The sequence below is a fragment of the Cygnus olor genome, chromosome 11, assembly GCF_009769625.2.
Source record: "Cygnus olor isolate bCygOlo1 chromosome 11, bCygOlo1.pri.v2, whole genome shotgun sequence".
NCBI lineage: Eukaryota > Metazoa > Chordata > Aves > Anseriformes > Anatidae > Cygnus > Cygnus olor.
Genome location: NC_049179.1, coordinates 21,731,230 through 21,753,395, shown reverse-complemented (window position 1 = coordinate 21,753,395; position 22,166 = coordinate 21,731,230). Strand labels below are relative to the sequence as shown.

Genomic DNA, 22,166 nt, shown 5'->3' with positions numbered 1-22,166 from the left:
GGGGTCTCTGGGGCAGGGGGTCTGCAGGGATAATGAGCCCCACTTATCTGTGAAATGACTTGCTAATAACCGTAATTCCCTCTGCCGGGGGGCACAAAGCCTTTGAGATGCAAAATGACCACGTTCCCCTCCCCCAGGCTGCAGCCCCCGGGGGTGCTTTGTGGCCACAGGGACAGGCTCTGGCCGTGGGGACAGACAGCCACGTCTGTGCACGTGCATCTCCGTGAGTGTGCGTTTGAGCCCCTGTGTGTGCATGCATGAAGGCTGTGCACGCCCGTGCCTGTGTGGGTGGCTCAGGGTGAAGGACCGAGACGTTCCACCTGGGCTGGCTACGTCAAGGAGCAACCCGAGCTGCCAAGGGCGTCCCGCCGACCGGCTGCGTGGGGCAGGAGCGGAGGTGGCTGCGGGTGCTGGAGCACCGCGGTGCCTGCCCTGCGCCCTTCTCCCCGCCGGCTGCGGCTGAGCCGAGCGCCCATGCGGGAGCCCGTGGAGCAGGGAGCCGGCGGCGTGTGAGCAGCAGCCCCGACATGGCCGGGCAGGGGCCGGACGCTGCGGCTGCAGGTGAGGGGCGTGGGGAGCGGGGTGCTGCACCCGGGGGGTCCTGCGCTGGGCTGCCTGCGCCGGGAGGTCTCCGTCTGCGGGCAGGACCACGAGGGATGCTGCGGGGTGGGGAGGCATGGGGTGGCAGGCGTGCCTTGGGGTGGGCAGGGGGCTGGGGCCAGCTGAGAGTGCCTCCCCCTGCCCTGCCTGCTGATGCCAGGGGTCCCAGATGTCTACAGGCTGCGGGGGGGGGTCTCTGGAGACTTCCCAGAGCCCCCAGCTGCAGGGAGCAGCTGAAGACAGGAGTGCACTGAGCTGGGCTGGGGGTCCTGGAGGGGACGGGGCCCTCCTGCGCTGAGAGCAACCTGCCTCCTCCGGGAGCCCCCACGCCAGGCCCCGCTGCCTGTCTGCCTGTCGTGGCAGGAGGGGACCGGCCAGACGCAGGCCCCGCGGTGGGGAACGGCAGCGCGGAGCCCCCCGGCAGCCCGACCCTCCCGGAGCAGGGCTGCGCCTGGAGCCCCCGCCCCGAGGGCGGCGAGGAGCCCCTGCGGCTGCCCACCTTCTCCCCGGCTGCCCAGGCCCGCGTGGCCGTCACCTTCGCCCTCTTCGCCCTCTCCGCCGGCTGCAACCTGGCGGTGCTGCGGGCGGCGGGGGGCCGGCGGGGTGCACGGCGCTCCCACATCCGCCTGCTGCTGCGGCACCTGGCCGCGGCCGACCTGCTGGTGACGGTGGCGGTGATGCCGCTGGACGCCGTCTGGAACATCACGCTGCAGTGGCGGGCGGGCGACCTGGCCTGCCGCCTCCTCATGTACCTCCGGCTGCTGGCCATGTACGCCTCCGCCTTCGTCACCGTCGTCATCAGCCTGGACCGGCAGGCGGCCATCCTGCACCCGCTGGCCATCGCCCGCGCGCGCAGGAGGAACCGCGCCATGCTCCGTGCCGCCTGGCTGCTCAGCGCCGCGCTCTCCCTGCCACAGGTGCCCGCCACGGAGCTCTGCTCCGGCCCCATGCACCCCCTGCTCCTGGGGCTCCCGGGGGGGTTCCAGGGGCCGCGCCAGCATGGCGATGCCGTGAGCCCCTGGCACGGCAGATGGGAAGGGCCAGAGGGGTTCGGGCACAGCTCCCACTCGCACGGGCAGGATCTGACCCTGCCGCTCTGGTGCTCTGCAGCCAGAATCGCCGCGTGCTGCCTCGGGGAGGTGCAGGGTCTCTGTGCCCTCTGCAGCCCCCGGGGGCTGGCACCATCCCGCCTCTGCTCTGCCTCCAGCTCTTCCTCTTCCACACCGTCACCCTCCAGCCCCCGCACAACTTCACCCAGTGCACCACGCGGGGCAGCTTCCCCCAGCGCTGGCACGAGACCCTCTACAACATGCTCAGCTTCACCTGCCTCTTCCTGCTGCCGCTGCTCATCATGGTCTGCTGCTACGCTCGCATCCTCCTGGAGATCTCCCGGCGCATGGGCTCCGGCCTCTGTGAGTGGGGGCTGGCAGGGCCCTGCCTGGGGGAGCGGCGAGCAGCATCCTGGAGGTGAAGCCCAGGCCAGGGCTGTGTGGGGCCCTCCAGGCTCCGCTCAGTGTGCAGGTCCCTGGCCCTGGCCAGGAGGCTGAGCCCCCCGCTCAGGGGTCCCCTGCTGCGTTTCAGTCTCCTCCAGGGACGTGCCGTTGCGGTGCTCCGGGAACAACATCCCACGGGCACGGCTGCGCATGCTGAAGATGAGCCTGGTCATCGTCTCTTCCTTCATCCTCTGCTGGACCCCCTACTACCTGCTGGGGCTGTGGTACTGGTTCTGCCCACGGGCCATGCAGAAGAGGGTCTCGCCGTCCCTTACCCACATCCTCTTCATCTTCGGCCTCTTCAACGCCTGCCTGGACCCCATCACCTACGGGCTCTTTACCATCCCCTTCCGGAGGGGCTGCGGCTGCCCCTGCGGGCACAGCCCTGAGCCCGAGCCGCCCTCCCCGGCCACGGGCTCCTTCCACTGCTCGGCCTCGTCCCTGCGGGCCAGGCGGGGTGCTGGGGGTGTGCGGGGGCCTGGGCTGCCCGCTGGGGCTGGCTCCTGCCAAAGCAGCACCCTGTGAGCCGGGGCTGGCCCGACGTGACACAGATCCCCAGGGGGCTCTGGGCAGGGGACCTGTAATGGCACAACAGCGAGCACAAGTGATGGGGGCTCTGCGGCACTGCTCCTGTGCCACAAAGCACCTCTGCAAGCAGTGGGGCAGAGCTGGTCCTGTGGTCGGGTGGGCACGAGTGCCCCCGGGTCTCCTCTTCCCTCTCTGTGCCCGTTAAGCCTTGTGCTGGGGCAGGACGCAGCAATAAAGCACCCCGTGGCCAACTCGTGCGCTGCCTGCATCCATCCCCAGCTTGGGCTGTGCTGGGGCTGCCGGCTCATGGGGCTGGGGCTGGGCTGTGCAGGGACCCCCGCTGCTGTCCCCGAGGGCACCCGGCCTGGAGCTGTTCCTGTCCCCACAGCGGGGAGTCCCTGGGGACACCCCCGCTGCAGGGGGGCAGCTTCAGGGATGTCTGCGGGTGGGACGGGGCTGGTGCTGCTCCCCCTGCAGCAGCTGCTGGGGGCTGCTCGCCCCAGGCAGAGCCCCAGCCTTGTGCCCGCTGCTGGGAACGGGAGCTGGGCTCCTGCCCAAGGTCGTTGCGAGGCACGGGAGCCCAGCAGCTCCCGGCTCTGCGGCGGCTGGTCCAAGGCCAGTGCGGCTGCTGGGGCCACGGATGCCTGGAGACGTGGCTGTGCCGCCCTGCTCCTGTGGGGTGGGGGCTGCAGCTACAGCCCCCGGTGCGAGCTGTGCCTGGGGTCTCCGTGAGGGTGGGGGGCTGCTGGCAGGTTCCAGCACAGAGCTGGCAGGTCCCCCGGGGTCTGGCACCCGGACCTGTGCTGGGAGCACATTTGCCAGTTCCTGGAGCCATTGCTGGGCCTGCCTGTGCTTGGCATGGGCTGCAAGCAGGCAGCAGGGGCCGGGGAATGCTTTGGCCCTGCCAAAACCCAACCCCTTGTACAGAGGTCTGCCATGGGCCAGCATGGAGCCTGGCACCGCTCCAGCAGGTGCTGAGTCTGTCTCTGCTCCATCGATGGGTGGGATGGGCCCAGTGAGCCATGGGCACCATTCCCCGAGCCCTGGGCTGCTGCTGCAGGGCTGGACGCAGCCTCAGAGTGGGCTGGGCTCTGGGGGGCACCGGGAGAGCCCCGCACTCGCTGCAGGGAGCTGGGAGGGAGCCGAGGGCAGAGCTGCAGCCCCCACATCTTCACAGCCTGGTGCTGGTGAGGGCTCAAGGACGGCACATAACCCCGTGCCCACACCACAGCACAGCCCAGCATGGCACGGCCCCGCAGGGCAGCACTGCCACGTGCAGGGCCACGGGCACACCGGGCCACCAGGAGGGGCAGAGGCCGTGTGCAGGTGCTGATGGCATTGGGGGAGCTCTGGGGGTGAGCCCGGTGAGGCAGGAGCTGGCAGCACCCTTTGCAGGCAGGGACGGTGGCCCCGAGTACCAGGACATGGGAGCGGTGCCCAGAAGCAGCAGCAGGAAGCACAGTCGCATGGTTTATTATGAAGTGGCAAAGGGGAACGACAGTGGTGCTGATCTCCCATGGGTCTGGCAGGAGCTGCCGGAGGGGTTGGGGACGGCTGGGTGCTGCAGCCGTTGCTGCTGGGGGGCTCTGTCCCGAGGGACTGCAGGGAGCGCGGCTCCTGGGGGCTTCCTTGGCTGGGACAAAGCGGAGCTGTGCCCACCCCTTCTGCCTCGCACGGTGCAATGAACCCACCCAACTTGCCCCCCAAGAGCCTCTGCTGAGGTGGCTGGGGCTCGGGGAAGGGGTCTGGGTCTCAGCACAAGTCCCTGGCATGGACTCATGTAAGGATGAAAATGTCTTCTGTGGCGCACACCGCCCGTGCATGTGGCAGAAAAGGGCCTGGGAAATGCTGCATCGTGAGAAGTGTGAAAGCACATGAAATAACCAAGCAAAAAGCCCCGGCTGAAACCTCACCTCCGTTTTTTGAGCCAGCCAGGGTCTCCTGGGACCCCGCTCCCAGCCTCGGCCGGTGCTGCAGCGTGCTCCAGGGGAACGGGGAACGACCTGCCCGCTGCGGACACAGAGGGGAGCTGTGCGCACACAGCCGCTCCGCCTGCCTCGCACGGCCAGGGACGCACGGATGCTGCAGCCCCCAGGGCAGCACGGCAGGCTGCGGGAGCACCCAGGAGGGGGGCACTGGGGGCTCTGCTGGGGGCACAGCTCCCTGCCCTGCGCTCTGCTGGGTGCCCGTGGCCTTGTGACTGCACCCTGCAGTCGCACCTGGCACGGACACGGGAGCAGAGCGTTGGTGCAGAGCCCCCGCGAGCCCAAACCCCTGGGAGAGCCGGGGAGCGGGGCAGGGCACGGAGGGGCAGCAGGCAGGGGGGGTGGCAGCAAAGCGGGAGGTGCTGCTGGTGGGGTTCGCGTGGGGGGGCTGGTGCTCGGGTGACCGTCCTCCATCCAGCTCAGCAGTCACGTCACCCTCTGCTCCATCCCCAGCCACGTCCCCACGGCAGCACCCTGTGAAAAGCAGAGGTCGAGCGTGACCCAGGGGAACGCTGTCTGCCCGCTCCCTCCTGCCTCCCCCTCCTGCAGTTTGGGCATGGGCACAGCTTCGGCATTAGGTGCCAGCTCCGCCGCTGCCTGGTCTCTTCTCGGTGAAGAAGCTTTTGAGCAGCATCACTTGCCCAATGCTGACCACAAAGAGGATGACGGTTTCCCCCACCGACCAGTACGAGACCCGGCCGTTGAGGTCTTCGGCTCTGCTCCGGTCCTGCGCTTCCCGCAGCCGGTAGTGAGTCTGGGAGTCTATCACCGCGTTCAGAGCCTCGTGGATGGTGACGCAGGCAGACTCCATCTGGGGGGACAAGCACACGCTGTTGCTCGCGGGGCCCCACACAGCCCAGCCCAAGGACTGTGCTCAGGCAGCGGGGACAGGCAGCAGTTCCCTGCGCGGCTGGGTCTCTGCCAGCCCCTGCCTGAGCGCAGTGGTGCTTGAGGCAGAGCAGCCTCCAGCAGCAGGGAGCCTGCTTGGAGCTGCAGGGCACCACAGAGAGCCCTGCCCAGGTGTCTGGGCTCAGGGAAGGGCTCTCGGTCCCAGCTTGCTCAGCTGGCACGGCGGCTGTGCTCGTGCCAGCGGGAGGAGGACGTGGCTGGCACGCCGCAGGGGCGGTTGGCCGGCGGTTGGCACTTCTGCATTTGGCGGAGGGGAAGGGGGCGAGCCTGGTCCTGCGGGGCTGTGCCGTTTGGCCGCCAGCAGGAGTTGCAGCAGCACCGTCCTCCTGCCGCGGGAAGCGGCCACGTTGCGCAACGCACCTGTGTCAAGGCGGTGACGCGGCTGCTCATGTCGGGCAGGATGGGCGGCTCGTCGCCCACCTGCAGGTTGAAGTAGACGGTCTTATGGGAGAAGGTGGAGAACTCGTTGCTGAAGCAGAAGGTGTAGATGCCCTTGAGTTCGGTGTGGTGTGGGAAACTGTCATACTGCTTCTTGGTCTCCCTGTAGATCGTCCTGCCATTGGGGTCCTCCACGTAGCAGTCCACATCGTAGTGCCCTCCGGTGATCACCTGCGCAAGGAGATGCTGGTGGCACCTGCCGAACCTCCGGAGGATCCCTGCGCCCCGCACGGAGCGGCGCTGTCCTGCCGCGTGCCCATAGCACGGCCATGCCCTCAGCAGCACGGGCACCATGCCCACGGCTGCCCACCGCAGGCAGGGGGCCCAGGCCCGGGGAGGTTCTGCCCCATGGTGCCCAGGGCTCAGGTGGGGCACTTGGGCAGGGGGGCTGCTTCCCCTGCCACTGCTCTGGGTGCTGCTGCAGCCCCCGCGGGTCCATCCTGGCTCTGCCAAACAGCTCCAGGGTGGGCAGTGCTGGGCAGGGCTCAGGGCAGGGAATGGCCTGAGCAGCGCAGGGGGAGCGGGGAGTGCACGGGAGAGGTGCGGGGGCAGCCCTGGCTGGGGCTCGGTGGGATGCGGGCAGGGGCACGGGCAGGGACGGGGGGAGACGGGAAGGGACATGGCAAGGGGCAGGGTCCCGGGGCAGGGTCCCGGGGCAGGGTCCCGGGGCAGGGTCCCGGGCAGTACCTGGTAGTCCAGCGTGAACTTGAGGCCCCGCTCCATCTCCTGGTGGAAGCACTGCTTGTCGCTGTCGGGCAGCTCGAAGGTGAGCTCGGTGCCGCCCGCCCGCAGCGCGCCCAGCAGCAGGGCCAGCGCCCAGCCCCGCATCCTGCCCGCTCCGCGCCGCGCCGCGCCGCTCCCGGCCCCGCTCCGCACCGCTCCCGGCCCCGCTCCCGGCCCCGCTCCGCACCGCTCCGGCCCCGCTCCCGGCCCCGCTCGGCCCCGCTCCGCCCGCGGGCCGCCCAGCCCTGACGTGGCAGCGGCCCCGGCCCGCTCCCGGCCCCGCCGCTCTTCCGGGCGGGAGGCGGCGGCTCCGCGGGGCTCGGGGGGGTCCGGGGGGGCCGGGGGCAGAGAAGGGGAAGGGCGAGGAGAGGCCGCGGGGCCAGGGGCAGCGCCTTCATTGAGCGAGCGGCGGTTCGAAAATCCCGAGCCGGCACACGGCGCCATCGCCCCGCACCGCGCGTTCGCGGCCGTGCGCGCCCGCAGCCGGCTGAACAAACGCAGTAAAGGAGTGCGGGACATTCCCGCGGGGAAACACTCGGCACGCTCCCGGTAGCAGCGCACAGAACGCGGGAGGCTCGTAACGGGTGAGCTGCGGTTTGCAGGCACCATTGTTTTCTCAGACCACTGGCAGATGACGTTAAGTATTACTTTAAAAAAACCAAACGCACCACGAAATATCAGAATATTTAGAAACGAAAGCTATGGGATTTTAAATTCCACAGCCTTAAATATAAGACAAACTTCATTGATATAGGCAAAATACACCTGAAATTCAATCTATAAGACATTTGACAGACAGGAAGTGTAAACTTTAAGGCTGTAAAAATATAAGCCCGCCTTTGCTCTAAATAGCATATTTAAATCTAAAATGCACTTTCAGGGAACATTCTTGTGCAGATAAAACCAGAACACAACGCCGCTGTACGCAGGACCTGTGCAAAGTTTTGCAACAGCCCGGAGAAAGACCACCAATGCCCTGGGTAAGGAACCAGCTCATCGCGGGCGGGTTCGGGACGGCCGAGGGGTGGAGGTGGCGACACAATTGTGCCCCAGCCCGGCATACGGAGCCGTGTCCCTGCGTCCGCTTCACCCCAAAGGACCGTGGTGGCAGCGGGGTCAGCAGGAGGAAGGCGTCCTGGCTGCGGCTGCCTGCGGCTGGCACGAAGCCCTGGTGCTCGCCACGTGCCATCCTCGGCACCCTCGCTCCCCTTGGGGAAGCTTCCCACAGGGACAAGCCGGGACGTCAGTGCTTGGAGTTGCTCAGTGTGGTGGGAACTGCCCCTGCGCCTTGGTGGCTCTCAAGATGCTGAGGCAAATCCGTCCTGGTGGCAGGCCCGCTGAAGACACTGGGTTGCACCAGCAACAGATTTAGCTCAGCCTCTGTCATTTCAAAGTGCTTGGAAATCTCTGAGGCAGGAATCCTCTCCCTTCTCCAGCACAGTGAGGGTATAAATACATTCAATTGCTGAGGAGGGTTATTTCTGCTCTTCCAACCTCTTGCAGCAGTAAGCTCCTTCCTGGTAGGCACTTCACAAATACATCAGCCCCCGGCTCCCTGGCGTGGGGCTCCCAGACCGGTTTCTGTATTAGAATGAGTGGGATGGAAGAAAAACGGATCGTAAATAATTAGGAATAAATAAACTGCAGCCAGGAGCCTTTTTGTGAAGCCTGACTCTGTATCTGAGATGTTCTGGGATTGGATTTCTCAGATAGTTACTCTTGGGGGAAAGTCCAGAAATGAGTTATCAGTACATGACAGATGCTTGGGCTCGATTCCTTGCCGCCTGCGACTCCTGGCTCTCCCCAGCTCTGGGAAGCAGCACGAGACCCTCCTCGCTCAGCCCCTGGGTACGGGGCTGAACACCCAGGGCTGCCAGCACTTCCCCGGAGCCAGCGACCGCTCTGTTCAGGAACCATCATTTATGTTTCTACAGAGAGCATGTATTTGGTAAATTTTCTGGGAAATCGACTGTGACTCGGCTACTGGGCCACTATTTCCTCAAAATCAGAGAGCTGCCTCATCTGCTCCACCTGCATGGAGTGTCTCCGGAGAAGCTTCTTTTTGGTTCTCAAGTCACCCCGCTTGGGTGAGCTGGGAGCGATGGGCACCAGGGACTTCAAGCCAGCAGCAAGCAGGGAGGAAGATTTGCTGCTGGAGCCAATGTCAGGGATGGGGGGGTTGGGGTTCACATTCAGAGGGGGCAGGTACCCCGGCCGGGTATGAGAGATGTGGTCTAGCAGCAGGGTCCCGGACCCTCGCCGCTCCAGGAGGTTGGGCGGCCGGCGCCGGACAGCCCCAGGCGACGTGCTGGCGAGGCTGTCCAGGGCCTCCCGCGAGCCGTTGAGCAGGGCCAGGTGGGACCCGTTCAGCTTCCTCCTCTCCGAGGCCACCTTCCCCACCTCAGCCAGGCCCGTGCTGTCGTCGCAGTCGTGGTGCTCGGCGCCCAGCCTCCGCCAGTGCAGCGCCTCCATCGCTGCCGGGCCCGCGGAGCCGGGGCCGCCGCTCTCCGGCTGTTCGGGCACCGTGCTCCTGCGGGGCAGGCGCTGGGGGCCGGCCGGGCTCTTCTCGTAGGCCGCCTTCCTGGAGACCGGCCCCGAGGCTGACGGCGTCCTCAGAGCCTGCTCGTCCACCAGGGGGAAGAGAGACGGGTCTTTGCTCTTGCTGCTGTTGCTCCGGGTGAGGGGAGCCTTTTTGGAAAAGGAGAGCTCACCGATGCCCACGATGACTTCGTCATCCGTGCGCACCCGCTGGTCCTCGTGGTGCGCGGAGGCGGCCAGCACCGAGGGCGCGACCAGCCCCCAGGGCTCGGACTGCAGCCGCTTCAGCTGGGGCAGCCGCGTTCTCTTGGCAGCGCCGCTTTTCCGCCCCGGGGAGGGCGGCTCGGTGGTGGCCTTGGCAGGGGGGCTGTCCCCGGGCTGGGCCGAGTGCGGCCCAAAGGCACCGTCCTCCTTCTCAGCGGGCGGGGGGGACGGGACGGCTGCTGTCAGGCTGAGGCTGGGGGCTGCCGTGCACGCCTCGGGGGGGGCCCTCTCCTTGAAGTCCAGCGAGGGAGGCACGTTCAGGTACTGCTTGGTGGCCTTGGTGCCGGTGGCTGACTTGTCCATGGTGATGATGATCACCTCCTTCCCCTTCGCTCTGCAGGCGTTCAGGAGGTGCTGCAGCACGGCCTTGTCATCCGCGTTGATGGCATGGACCAGCGCAGAGGCTCCGGAGTGGTCCTCCAGGCTGGGGTCAGCCCCGTTCTCCAGCAGCAGGGACACCACCTCTCCCCCGGCGCCTCGGATGCAGGCGTGCATGAGAGCCGTTTTCCCAGACTTGTCCTGGATGTTGGGGTCGGCTCTGTTGTCCAGCAGGTACTTCACCATCTTGGCCTTGCTAATGCTCTGCTGGTCAACGTGCTTGGTGATGCAGGCCACCATGAGGGCGGTCTCCCCTTTCTCGTTGCTCTCGTTGATGTAAGCCCCCCCTTCCAGCAGGAGCCTGGTCAGCCGGAGCCGGCCAAGCCACACCGCCTTCAGGAGGGAGTTCTCCCCCATCTGCAGTACCGTCACCTCGTCCATGGCACCCGCTGCTCACTGGCAGGGAACGGCAGCGTCAGCCGGCAGCTGGGAAAGCAACCGGGATGGAGAGGTGAGGCTGGCACCTCTGCCCCGGCCCTCGCCCCGTCCCTGCCTCCCTCCCTGGGGTGCCGCGCTCCCAGCGCTGCTCTGCCTCCCGTGGCTGCCCCCCCCATGCATTTTCCCGATCAAAAGAGATTTAGATTAGATATGAGGAAGGAATTTTGTCCCACAAGGGCGCTGAGGCACTGGCACAGGCTGCCCAGAGGAGCTGTGGGTGCCCCATCCCTGGAGGCATTCGGGGCCAGGCTGGATGGGGCTTTGGGCAGCCTGGGCTGGGGGGAGGTGTCCCTGCCCATGGCAGGGGGCTGGAACTGGATGATCTTTAAGGTCCCTTCCAACCCAACCAATGCTGTGATTCTCTGGCCTTATGCACAGCATCTCCTGCTGCCTGCTGGGGTTGCTGGGGTGCAAGGGGAACTGCAGCAGGAGGAAAAGCCTGTTCTCCTCTGGGACCTCCTGGAGTGAAAGAGCAGCTTTGTGGCAGCTGGGAGATGCGTTGGCCCAGCCTTCTCACACCCCTACAACGCTTTTACTTTATGACATCGGTCCATTCTCAGTAATCTAATTTTAGGATGTATTTTATTTTTCCAAGAAGCCCCATCAGGCACAGGGTCTCTGGCCTTACTCTGCTTTTGGCATGTGCCCTCAGTGCCCCAATCAGCCTCAATTGCCCTGAGCAGCCTCACCTGGGACCCCACCCACTCTACCCAGGCTGGGAGCTCTATTTAAATGCAGGCCCAGAGGCTTGGGCCTGGTTTGAGTGTGTGGGTGCCCAAGGCTGCATCTGGCCCTGTCAGACTGGAGTTGTTCATTGGACTTCCCTCGTGGTCTGATTTGTCACCTTGCCTTGGCCGGATGCTCTCTGTTGATGGGACCTGTCACCACCTTGTCCCCGCTGATGCGGTCTCACCACCTGCCTGCATGATGGTCGCCTGCTGCTTATGGCTGGCCTCCCCTTGTGGAGCAGCTCTGCTCTCGCTGCCCTTGGCAATACAACTCTCAGCTCATCTTGCCTCACTCTTTTCCAGCTCTACTTCTCCAACAGCCATGCTGGTGTTTGCCTGGATGCAGCTGATTTCCTCAAGTGCCAGAGAAATCAGAATGGTCCCGATGCTGGTGAGGTTTCTGCCGTGTCTCGGAGGTCCCTCAGGCTGTAAGGCAGAGCCCGCTGGAGGCTGTGAGCGTCTCCTGCGGCTTCTTGAGCAGAGGCTGTGATCTTTGCTTATTCACTGTTGAGGGAAATGCTGTCTGTAACCCTGTGCTGCTTCATGGTGGTGTGAGCCGCTTGTGCAGGAGAGTACTGTAGGAGAGCAGCTTCCACTCGTGGCAGGACTGGCTCAAGAGGCTCAACGGGCACGGTCTCTTCTGGAAAGTGCTCCCTGACTCTGCCTGCCACGGGCTGGCTCTAGGAAATTCAGCTGGGCAAGGCTCCTGTGTGCTGCCCCAGTGCCACCGCCCAGGATCTGAGTGCCTCCTGGCCTTGTGCCTGCCTCCTCGAAGAGCAGCACCTGCAGCTCTGAGAGCCGCTGAGCTCCGTGCACGAGGCAGAAGCAGCGGCTCGGAGCTCTGCTGGAAGGGGCAGCGAACGCCCGGCCCCGCGGGAACGTTGGAGGCACAGCGACCCTGCCGCCTGCTCGCCCCCCGCTCCCGCTGCCCCCCCCCCCGGCCGTGCAGCCGGCGGCAGCAGCAGCAGCTTCCAACCCTCCCGCCGTGCCCACCCGGGTGCCCCCCCGAGGGGGCAGCGCCAGCCCGCAGCGCCCCGCACCTCACCGGCTGTCCCCGGAGCCTCCCCAGCGGAGGATGCGCGGCCCCGGCCCGGTAAGTGCAGCGCCCCCCCCGCGCCCCCAGCCCTCCCCGGGTGCCCGCGGCTCTCACCTCCATCCCCCTCGTCCCGGCCGCGGGGCCGCCGGCGGGTCCCGTGCCGGTCCTGCGCCGGGTCGTGGCGGTGTCTCGGCCCCTCCCGCCGTCCCGGGGGCCAGCAGGACGAACCGCGGCTTTGGGGGGGTCCTTCCCCTCCCTCCCCTCGCGGCGGGGGCTCCCCCGGCGCCGCTCGGCGCTGCGGGCACCGGCCAGAGCCCCCGGCAGGGGCCGGCCCCGCCGCCCCCCGCCCGCTCCGTGCGCCCCGGGCGGCTGCGGCACCGCCGCCGTGCCCGCTGCTCCCGGCCGTGCCCGGCCGCACCGGGGCTGCGCGGGGAGGAGGCGGGGGGCGGCGCGTCCGCCCCCGGCTGGCTGCGGGGAGCGGCGGCGGGGGGGGGGGGGAGCGAGCGGGCGGGCGTCCTGCCGGCCGCCTCCGCGCGTGGCGGTGGGCGAGGCGCGTGCCCGCGTGCCCCCGGCTGTGCAGCGTGCGAGCGCGGGGCTGGGTGCGGAGCCCCGGAGGTCCGCGTGTGTCCGTGTGCACGCCGGGTGCCCCCGTCCCGGGGCGCGATGCGGGCGGCGCAGTGGGCGGGTGCCCCGGGGGTCTGCGCGTGCCCCGGGTACGGCTCTGTCCCGGCACGCGTGTGCGCAGGCACGGGGGGGCTGCGTGCGGCTGCCCGCGGCCGTGTGGCTCCGTGCGCGGGGTGCGCAGCTCCGCCCGGGGTGTGCCGTGCCCCGCGTGTGCCACGGTGCCCGGTGCCACCGAGGGCAGCCCAGCAGGGAGCGGGCTCCCCGGGGCGGGGGGGGGCTGTGCTGCCCCCATCCTTGGGGGCTGTCACGAGCAAACTGGGCAGAGCCCACGGCTGGACCTGCCTGGGGCAGGGTTGGGCTGGGACCCCCGAGCTCCACCTGACAAAAATGTGACCCTGAGGTCTGCGTGTGCACACGGGCGCTGCCGAAGTGCTCTGTTGCAGGGGGAAGCCAGAGGCCATGTGCTGCTTTCTAGGGCAGAGCCTCCCCTCGGTGTCCGGCGAGAAGCTACCATGGCCTTCTGCTGTCGCAGGGGCAGAAGTCTCCGGCCCTTGAATCTCTCATCCAGGCAGAGAACCGCTTTCCTGCAGCCTCCAGCCCGTCTTGCTCTGCTGCGAAGATTGGCTCTTCAGGAGTAGTCCCAGCAGAAACAGGTAATTGGCTACAAGGTGGGGAAAAATGGTCATAAATGTGTGATAAACACAACGTTGCACATGATTCTATAATTTAGCAGGCTACTGCTGCCTGTAGTGGTACTTATTATAGTACTCTCTCTGAAACTAGATTAACATTAAGGGAAATTCTCTTGTGATTACTAAAATATAATCTAAAATTGTAGCCTTCTTTGGTAAAAGATGATGATAACAATAATAATCAGAGCCAGCAGAAAAATGAAGTAGGTCTTATTACGTTAGCAAGCATTTAGGAAAACTTTATGGCAGCTTCTTTATTAAATCAAGTAAAGCAAAGACTTCTCACTAACTTGCTAAATTGGCCATATAAGCTCTGAAAATGTAACTGTTTGTCCATTCATTTTCACAGATGCATGCACAGCAGATTATTTGTAGCAAAGCTCTACATACAGAACAGATTTAGAATCACAGAAGTTGCCTTGGCAGGATGAGAACTCCCTCCCCAGGAGTGTGGGTTTGTTCTCCCTTCTGCTCCCGATGGCAGCACTGCAGCTCCCGGCGTGGAGCGGGCATTCTTGGGCTGGATCAAGAGGAAATGCGCCCACCTGCCCCAGTGATTTCAGAGCTAAGGGCAGCAAGGTACAGCCACAACAGGGGAAAGAGGTTCTGGGACCTCAGATGTGATGGGAGTGGGTGCCTGTGCGAGGGCAGGGCGATGTGAAGACCACGCAGGACAGCACAAGGCTGTCCCCTGGGGCAGGGTGCCCCTGCGGAGGGGCCTGGGCTGGAGGTGGCCTCATCCAGCTCCTGGCGCGTGGTGTGCCCTGGGCTGGTCGCATCCTGCAGTGGTTCCATTGAGAGGTTTGGTGGGGCTGCTTCAAAGTGAGGGGGCTGCTGCGTTTCCAGCATGTAGCATCAGCTGCTGCATGGAGAGCTGGCCGCGCTGTACAGGGGGCTGCCGAGACATGGTGAGTCACGTGTGATATCCACCAGGCTCTAATTATTCCTCCCGGTAGCACTCCTCTCTGTTGGGGACAGCGTCAGCAGCAAGAGCCGAGGAGCCAGCACCCCCTGCCTGCACGGGACCCTTGCCCAGCCCTGCCCCGGTGCGTGGTGATGCTGGCTCCATCTGCCCGTTGGTTTCCAGCCCTGAGGAGCTGCTGGAGGGCTGCCCACGGGGCGTTTTGGGTTGGGGCTGGGTGTGGGTAGCACTGGCGGGGCTGTCTGCATGGGCTGGACAACTCAGATCACACCGGGGACACCCCGTGGATGGGGCTGGAGTGTCCGTTGTAGCCCACTCCATTTCCACACCAAACATTTGCCTCCTGCTTCCTGTTTTGTTGAATAATTCATAATGAGTGATTAATGGAGATGTGCCACCCCTTCCATATTCACACATTATCACAGGTTGCATTTTTTCAGCACTATTAGTTATTCATAACGATTTGCTGAGTAATGCCCGAGCTCCTCAGGCTGCAGTGCTCTCCCTGGTGATGGGGCGAGGGGCGCAGCAGGCTCCCGGCTGCACCCACCCGGCTCGGGGCCAGCTTCTGCTCCTCGGCCAGGTAAGCAGCACTGCGTGTCTAGTGCCAGTTCACCAGGCTGGGAGTGTGAGGCCCAGTTGCTTGAACATACAGACAGATGTGCCTGCAGCAGAAGATTTGGGTTAAATGGGTGATTGGTTATGAAGCAGATTTGGGCTGAATACTCCTGCTCCTTCCTTGGTTTATCATGAATGTGAGGGGGTTTGGCTGAACCAAGGGGTGCGTAGAGATGCCTGGCAAGTGCTCTGTCATCTCAGCTTTAACCCTCCCTGTCCTTCTGGATTGAGCATTTTGAAGTCACCTCTGCTGCAGGAACATCGGTGTGGCTCGCTCTTGGTTCTCTGCTAGCACAGACGCAGGCGGTGCTGTCCGAGAGCCCCCAGGGGGCTGGACAGGGGAGTGAGGGCAGCGCTGGGGCAGAGCTGTGCCTGTGCTGCCAGGGCCAGCTCATCCTGCAGCTTCATGCTGCTGGCAGCGAGCATGGGGCTGTCCAGGAACTGCTGCCAGTGGCCATCTGGGGGGTGGGCTGGGTCCTCCCGGAGAGGGGATTGAGGCCGGATCCTGGCTTCAGCCTCCTCCATCCGGCATCCTGGGGGTGCCATGGCAATGGGGCCAGCAGCGATGGTTGCAGGGGGAGAAGCTGAAACTCTGGTGCAGGGGCTGGATGTGGCCCCGGGCCAGGCTGCGTGGAGTAGGGGGCTTGGCTGGAAGTGCTGGGGGGAGGTGTGGGGCCTGGGCTGGGGGTGGCAGAGGAGAGGGCCGAGCCCAGCAGGATCCTGTCCCCAGGCACTCCAGCAGTGCCCGGAGTGCTGCCTATGAAGATGCTCTGGCGAGGGGCTGGGCTGGCCCCTGCTGCTGTGATGGGCACCTGCACCCTGTGCAGTCACTGGGAGCACGGCAGGGGACGCGCTGTGCTGCAGAAGAGGACAGCAGAGCTGCTGAGTGCTCACTGGGCCGCTCCAGTGACCTCGCTGCAGACAAGCAGCTCTGGTCAGTTTATTACAGCTTTTGGAAGTTATAATTAGAGCCTGGCTTGGGAGGAGGGACCCGCTGTCAGCTGCTTAGGGCCTGTGATGGGACATCTGGTGTGTCTGGTGTTGCTGTGGTCTGTGGTGCATTTGTGCAGGGGCTGCAGTGCTGCTCCAGGAGGCCAAAGCTGTGAGTGGCAAGGGGTGGCCGCAGCTCCGAGTGCTTCTGGGGCCACGGGAGGAGCTGCAGTGAATGCAGCCGGTGGCTTGTCAGAGCCCGGGCCATCTCCTGTTGCAGGGGCTCCTCCTGGCACAGCAGCTCCCCGGCCCTGTGCAGCCCACCCTGGGTGTGGGGGCTGCTGGGGGACGCGGGGACACGGTGCGCAGCCTCGCCTCTGCCGGCGGGCTTGGCTAAATGCAGACCGTCTCCCTGGGGATGGCAGGCGCTGGCTCTATTTTGGGTGCTCTTGCAGAACAGCTGGTGATCATCCCTTACACCGTGCGGAGATGGCTGCGCACAGCTATTTCTGCCAGCTCATCCACGCACGGCAGCTTTTTATAAACACGCTCACCCTGGAGGGATGGACGCAGGTGCTGGAGGGAGCGTTTGGTGCTGGCATTTCGCAGAGCACCACCTCCGCCCCGAATGCTGCTCCTGCCCTGCTGGGGCACGGCTGCAGTGCAGGATGTGTCCCCTGACCCACAGGGCTCAGTGGGGCACAGAGCCCGGGGCTGCCTTGGGCACGTGGGGGTCTGGGGGCTTTGGGGAGCTGTTCTGATGCAGGGACTGTGGGGACATTGCACGGTCACTGCCCGGTTGGTCCTGGCTCGGGAGGGCAGCAGCTCGCCCTTAGCCCAGGGGCACCAGAAATGGTGCAGCAGGTAGGTGGCTGTTTGCTCCTCAAGGGCTCTTCCACATCCCACAGCATTGCCAGGGCAGGAGGAGGCGCTCACGTGGACCAGCAGCCCTCTCCTGCCTTTAAAAATGCTGCCTGCTAATTTCTGAGTCTGAGTGCTGTGTGTACTGCACGGCTGGACACAGCCTGGCAGAAGGGACAAATCCTGATCGGCTGCTTCCTCATCTGCAGCTCTGTGAGCTCCTAGGCCCCAGCCCTCCTGGGATATCCTGTGTTGGACAACCTGTGCCATCTCCTTTCGTGGCCTCAAAGCAGCCCAGCTCTGAGCCTCTCCTGCCCAGGGGAAGGGAACCCCCAACAGCTGCTGCTTTGGCAGGTCCATCTGCCCAGAGCGCGACTTGCTGGAGAAATCCTCCCGCTGCAGGCGCAGGGAGAAGCCCGAGCCTTCTCTCCTTGCAGACCTGGTGAGGCCTGGGCTTGCTGGTGCTCAGGGATGCACAGAAACGAGGAGGCAGCTCCTGGGGCAGCCGGGGGGAGGACGGGACAGAGGGTGGCTGCTGCCCTCCCCTCAGGTGGCCCCGGGGTGGGGAGCAGCAGCTGGGGGGCAGGGGATGGGCCCTGAAATGCCCCCTTCATCCATCCCCACCTCCCTACCTCTGTTTCTGAGCCGGGCAGTCCCCCAGGGCTCGTTACCTCCTGCTGGGGGGGCTCTGCCGAAGCACAAAAATTAGCGGCCCCCTGCCCTGTGAGCGTTCGGAGGCAGGAGGCAGCTGGTGATACAGCGCTTCCGAAAGAGGCTGCATCATCGCAAGTGGGTCTGGGGTTTCTATGGCAACCGCGGGGTAAAAATAGCGTCGGAGCATTTGGGAGCTGCCAGGCCTGGCAGGGAGAGCTCCTCGCATGCGGCGCTCTGCGGAGCGGGGCTGGCGGCCGAGCCCTGCGCCATGCTCTGGGGAGCTGCTGCCTGTGCCTGGAGCCCCGCCGCTCCGTCCCCCTGTCCCTGGGGAGCTGCCGTCCCCACGGGGCTGTGCTAGGACCGGGACCTGCCTCCTGCCCCTGGGTGGGAGCCCTGCGGAGCGGAGCCTGGGCTGCTCCCCGCGGCGACCCCTTCATGTCCCCTTTGTGTCCCTGCTGTGGTGGGACGCTCGCTCTTGGGGGTCTCCATCCCGGCTCCATCCTGCCCTGTGCAGGGAGCTGCCCTGGGGCTGTGCAAAGGCCCCGCTGCTCCTGCGCTGGGTGTGTGGCTGGGGCTCGGGCTGCACCGCTGGGACCTGGTGTGGGGTGCCCTGGGGCACAGACCGTGCTGCACTGAGCTCTTTTCTCTGCCAGGAAACCAATTTGAGGAGCAGTGTTGTTCTGCTGGCATCCAAGTGGTGTTGCTTCAGGAAACGGGGGAAGGCTGGGAGTGCTGCTCTCACAGGCTGGGGGTTGTGGCTCTGCCCCTTCCCGTGCAGTGTGCCCGATGGGTGCAGCATCCGTCCGTACGGGTCCTGGGTCCCAGCGACTGAGCCCCACATGAGAGTGCACGTGCCCGCCTTTGCAGCTCTTCCCCCTGCCTAACTTCTCTGCCAGCTCCACCCCGTTGGGCTGAGCCCCTTGTTGCTCTCATCTCCACTTGGAAACGAAGCCAGGAGGGGCAGCCTGTGGGGCTTGGTGGGACCTGCGAGTGACTCTGCACAGCGCCAGTGCTCTGCTCCAGGGAGCTCAGCAGCCAGCTCCTTCTGATCCACGTCTGAGGCGTGAACAAAGTTTAAAACCTTCCTGTAAGCGAGTAGCGTTTAGGGATGGGTGAAATCTGGGTCATCCTCCATCACTGGCTTGACAGTGTTGTGCGTTAATTAGACTTTGACTCTAATAAGCTGTGTTAAGGTCTGAAAATAGAAATGCCACTGCTACGTGTCACCGAGCAGTGAGTGCTGCTCATTTTCTAATTACTGTGTGACATTTTGCACAAATAACACCAGTGTGCTGCCCCCCAGATAACTGGGCCTTCCTGCCCTGCAGTCTCTGCCCCTTGCCTTCGCAGTGCATGGGGGTCGTGTCCTGCACGGTGCCGGGATGCTGCGGTCGGTGCCAGGCCCCCGGCGATGTCCCTGCTTGGGGGGCACGGGGCTGCCCAGGGTCCTCACCCTCGCCCCTGGCCGTGCCTTCTCCTTCCTAGCACGGGAGTTTTAGAAGCTGCTGCGAAAGTGTTTGTGACCCCACCACTGTCCCTGTGGAGCTGAGCACTGCAGGGCTGCCTTTTCTCGGAGTCTGGGCTAATGGTGCAGCGGCTTGCCCGGCTTTTCTGGGCATGTTGGTGTGAAAATGTCACAACTGTGATCATTTCTTTCTCTCTCCTTCTTTCTCATTTCTTCTCCTTGGTTTCTGTCACTCCTGCAGTTGGTGGTTGCCTCGGCAACGTATCTGTCTCCTTGCACTTTTTCATCCTTTTTCCTTTGTAATCTATAAATTCTTGCACCTCCACTTTTTTAAAAATCTCAGCTGTACTCCAGAGGATCTGTAGAGAAGCCCTCTGGATTGAAAGGCCTGGAAATACAGTCGGTGCTAGGCTGGAAAATCTTGGGCCCAAGCAGGAGAGAATTTTTACAGCTGGCGGAGGAGGAGGAGGACCCTTGTTTCCCAGCCTGTGAAGCTGCACTGCTCTGTCTGAGCACGGCAAGCTGCAGCCTAGGTGCTCCCGGCAAGGGCCTGGGTCCCTCAGGCTGGGCTGTCCCAGCCGGGGCTGCGCTGTATGCCCCAAGAGATGGGGAGTACCTGAGTCCTCCTGGGGCTGGGCACCCAGCGGGTCCCTGCCACACGATTTACGTACGTGGCCAGCCCGGTGCAAGGGGCCAAATGCTGGAACTTGGAGGCAGGCTGAGCACCTTGAACAGAGCAGCTTTCCACGGGTTCTTTGAGCCCGCTGACTCCAGTAGTTAATAGGCAGGCGTAGGAGGAGCTGAATGGCAATTCAATTTGTAGCGATTATTTGCCAATTAAGATTAGCACAGGCAAATGTCTGGAATGGGCGGAAAAAGCTGCTTGGCCTAAGGGAAGGGGCTGCAAGACAGAGGGAGAAGCTGGGGCGCAGGCGGGGAGCACCGCAGCCGTGCCTGCCTGGAGTTGCCCCGGGGGTCTGTGGGAGGTGTCGGGTCAGAAGCCTCCGCTCCCGGGGAGCTGTATGGGGACGGTGCCGGCAGCCGTGTCCCACGGGGATCGCTGCTGTGGGGGCTGCGACGGGGAGGTGAGGAGGTGGCAGAGCCAGCAGTAGGTGAATGCGGGTGCTGAGCATCGCCTCCGGCAGCCCTGGGACAGGGGGCGCTGGGTCATGCTCGGTGCCCCAGGGATGCCCTGTGCTGTGCCCATGAGGACTGGCGACTGGTGTCCTGTGTGTCCGTAACGATGCCCCGAGCTCAGGTCCCTGCTCTGTCCCCTGCCACCTGCGTTAGGCAGGGACACTGGGGTGCTGGTGGCCTCTGAGGCAGGAGGGACCTGGGGGACCCCGGCCTCACAGCTCCCTGCTCGGGGCCAGCACCGCTGCCTGCACCCACGCGGCTGCAGCCAGGGCATCGGGCGGGAGTTGGCACCGTGGGCGAGGGCCTCCGGGGGTTTTGGTGAGCCTCTGTGGGGCGTTACCTGCCCCACTGCCTCCTGGCCGGGTGCTGAGTCCCTGATTCCTGCAAGGTGCATGCAAGCCCTGAAGCTCAGAGCTGGCTGTTAAAGTGTTTTCTCATGTTAGTGTTACAATTTGATGGGGAAAAGGAGATGCAGGCAGTAGTTCCCACCCAATACTCTTTTTTTTTTTTTTAATATTATTAAACTAAGTTTTATAAATATTCATGGAAATGAAATAAATGCAAAAATATTCCATTCTCTCATTTTGGCAGTTTAATTTTAGAAACTCATTTTCTCTTGAGCTCTTTACTGAGAAGTCATTACAATGCTTTTTGGGTTGCGTCTCACTCCTAACCCTGCAAGGATCCTCAGATGTAATAGTGCATGAAACAACAAAAGCAAAATGTCAGCGCCTCGTCCTCGGGGCTGGCAGGGAGGCAGGGCTCCAGGACAGAGGCTGATCCATTGCAGTGTGCAGGAAAATGCTTCCTAGCAAGCATTTCTAGCAGGCTGGGGTGGCTCTCCCTGGGGACACGGCCCTGCGGCAGGGCAGCAGCAGCAGGACCAAGCAGCAGGCGCTGCCTGGGGTCCGTGGCCCCCGGGGGCTGGAGCCCCCACGCGCTAGGAGCTGGGTGAGCGCAGGAGTTGGGTTCCTGCAGCTGCACGGCTCGTGCCTGGCCGCATGAAGCACCGGTGGTGCGGAGCCCCCAGCAGGATGCAGCAGGGCCCCTTGCCCCCAGCCGCTCTCTGAGTTTCCCGCACCGCAGACGGGGATGGTGGTGCTGGTGCAAGCGCTGCACGCGCCCTGCTTGGAGCGAAGCACCCGCGTTTGATCCGACCCGATGTCGCCCTGCTTGTGCTCTCTGCAATAAAGGCGACCGAGGTCACGAGCTGGCACCCGCATTGCATCTGCCTGCGTCCTCTGCCCAGTTCCCATTCCGAGCATTTTTTTGTGCTCCAGGTGGGTTAGGTAAATAGCGCCTGAGCTGCGCTGGCGCTCCTGCCTGGTGCATGCAGCACTGAGGCCAACACAGCAAACAGACCTTCATCTAAAAATCATCTCGGTTTAAGCTTGTTTATATAGAAAGTAATTTTATGTTGACCTCGTATAAATTCTGCACGATGAAACATTCATTTTCGTTACTGTTTGAACAAGGGAACCTGGCAGCAGCCGGGAGGACGGGACTGAAGCCTTATTTTATTAGCGGTGCGGTGCTGCAGGAGGGCACGCAACAGGCACCCACGTGCTCGTGTCTCAAGTTTGTGACTTGTCGAGCCGGGGCCTCTGCACCTCCCCAGCCACCAAAGGAGATCAATCACGTCTGTGCCTGGGCTGCGGGCGTCTCACAAGCCAGAGTTAATTATTTCGGCAGGTTCTGAGGTCCTTACACAAGAGAGGTGTCAGCAGGAATTTCTCCTCCCTGCTCCTGCGAGCAGACTGTGCCGATGCTGCTCGCCTCGCCCGGCTGCAAGCGGGGCCCCGGCGGCTCCGCCGAGCCCTGCGTGTGTGCTGCCATCGTGTTTCAGAGTCAGCTTTGGGTGGAAAGCAGCAGGGACTCTGCAAGAACACGATAAAATAATTTATTCGCTTAGCTGGGGTGATGCAGCAGGGAGTTTTGTTAAAACTGCACTCTGAGTTATGTGCTAGAAATGCATGGTGTGAGATTCATAGCTCGTCCTTTGCTTGCCTGAGAGCCACCCATAAACTGATCCAGTGGACACACACACACTGAGCATGGAAAATAACCACGCAGCTTGAGGTGCCCGTGCTATGTCCGATGCACGTTGCGTCCTGTGCCAGCGCGGTGACACGCCACAGCTCCCGGCAGGTGAGGAGAGGTGCTCGGGTGGAGGAGGGAGATGATTTGAGTTTGCATTACACAGAA

At 63.9% G+C, this 22,166-nt stretch overlaps 3 protein-coding genes and 1 long non-coding RNA gene across 5 annotated transcripts; 2 read left to right on the top strand and 2 right to left on the bottom strand.

Annotated features, from left to right (window-relative positions):
- Positions 1-282: 282 nt before the first annotated feature.
- On the top strand, positions 283-2,861 carry LOC121076075 (gonadotropin-releasing hormone II receptor-like). Its single transcript, XM_040570094.1, has 4 exons — positions 283-561; positions 964-1,517; positions 1,808-2,012; positions 2,182-2,861. The coding sequence occupies exons 1-4, from the start codon at positions 528-530 to the stop codon at positions 2,616-2,618; spliced, it is 1,230 nt and encodes a 409-aa protein (XP_040426028.1). The 5' UTR covers positions 283-527; the 3' UTR covers positions 2,619-2,861.
- A 1,217-nt stretch (positions 2,862-4,078) lies between these two features.
- Positions 4,079-6,829, bottom strand: TMED3 (transmembrane p24 trafficking protein 3; the record flags this gene model as incomplete). Its single annotated transcript, XM_040570095.1, has 3 exons — positions 4,079-5,417; positions 5,876-6,124; positions 6,641-6,829. Coding segments are annotated over 3 exons (675 nt in total), but the record flags the coding sequence as incomplete, so codon positions are not given.
- Positions 6,830-7,218: 389 nt separating this feature from the next.
- Positions 7,219-10,237, bottom strand: ANKRD34C (ankyrin repeat domain 34C). The gene has a single exon (XM_040570093.1). It carries the CDS (start codon positions 10,235-10,237, stop codon positions 8,657-8,659), a length of 1,581 nt encoding a protein of 526 aa, XP_040426027.1. The 3' UTR covers positions 7,219-8,656.
- A 40-nt stretch (positions 10,238-10,277) lies between these two features.
- On the top strand, positions 10,278-15,854 carry LOC121076077. 2 transcript variants are annotated; one of them, XR_005823318.1, is made up of 3 exons: positions 10,278-12,115; positions 13,215-13,335; positions 13,724-15,854. It is a non-coding gene; the product is annotated as an uncharacterized LOC121076077 (long non-coding RNA). The 2 variants fall into 2 exon arrangements; XR_005823317.1 differs by having other exon boundaries at positions 13,126-13,335.
- Positions 15,855-22,166: the final 6,312 nt, after the last annotated feature.

Excerpts from the sequence above, each read along its gene's own strand:
- LOC121076075 (XM_040570094.1), top strand. The coding sequence starts at position 528 with ATGGCCGGGCAGGGGCCGGACGCTGCGGCTGCAG. Across the intron at positions 562-963 it reads GCCGGACGCTGCGGCTGCAG|GAGGGGACCGGCCAGACGCA; the intron begins GTGAGGGGCGTG and ends CTGTCGTGGCAG. Across the intron at positions 1,518-1,807 it reads CCGCGCTCTCCCTGCCACAG|CTCTTCCTCTTCCACACCGT; the intron begins GTGCCCGCCACG and ends CTCTGCCTCCAG.
- ANKRD34C (XM_040570093.1), bottom strand. The coding sequence starts at position 10,237 with ATGGACGAGGTGACGGTACTGCAGATGGGGGAGAACTCCCTCCTGAAG.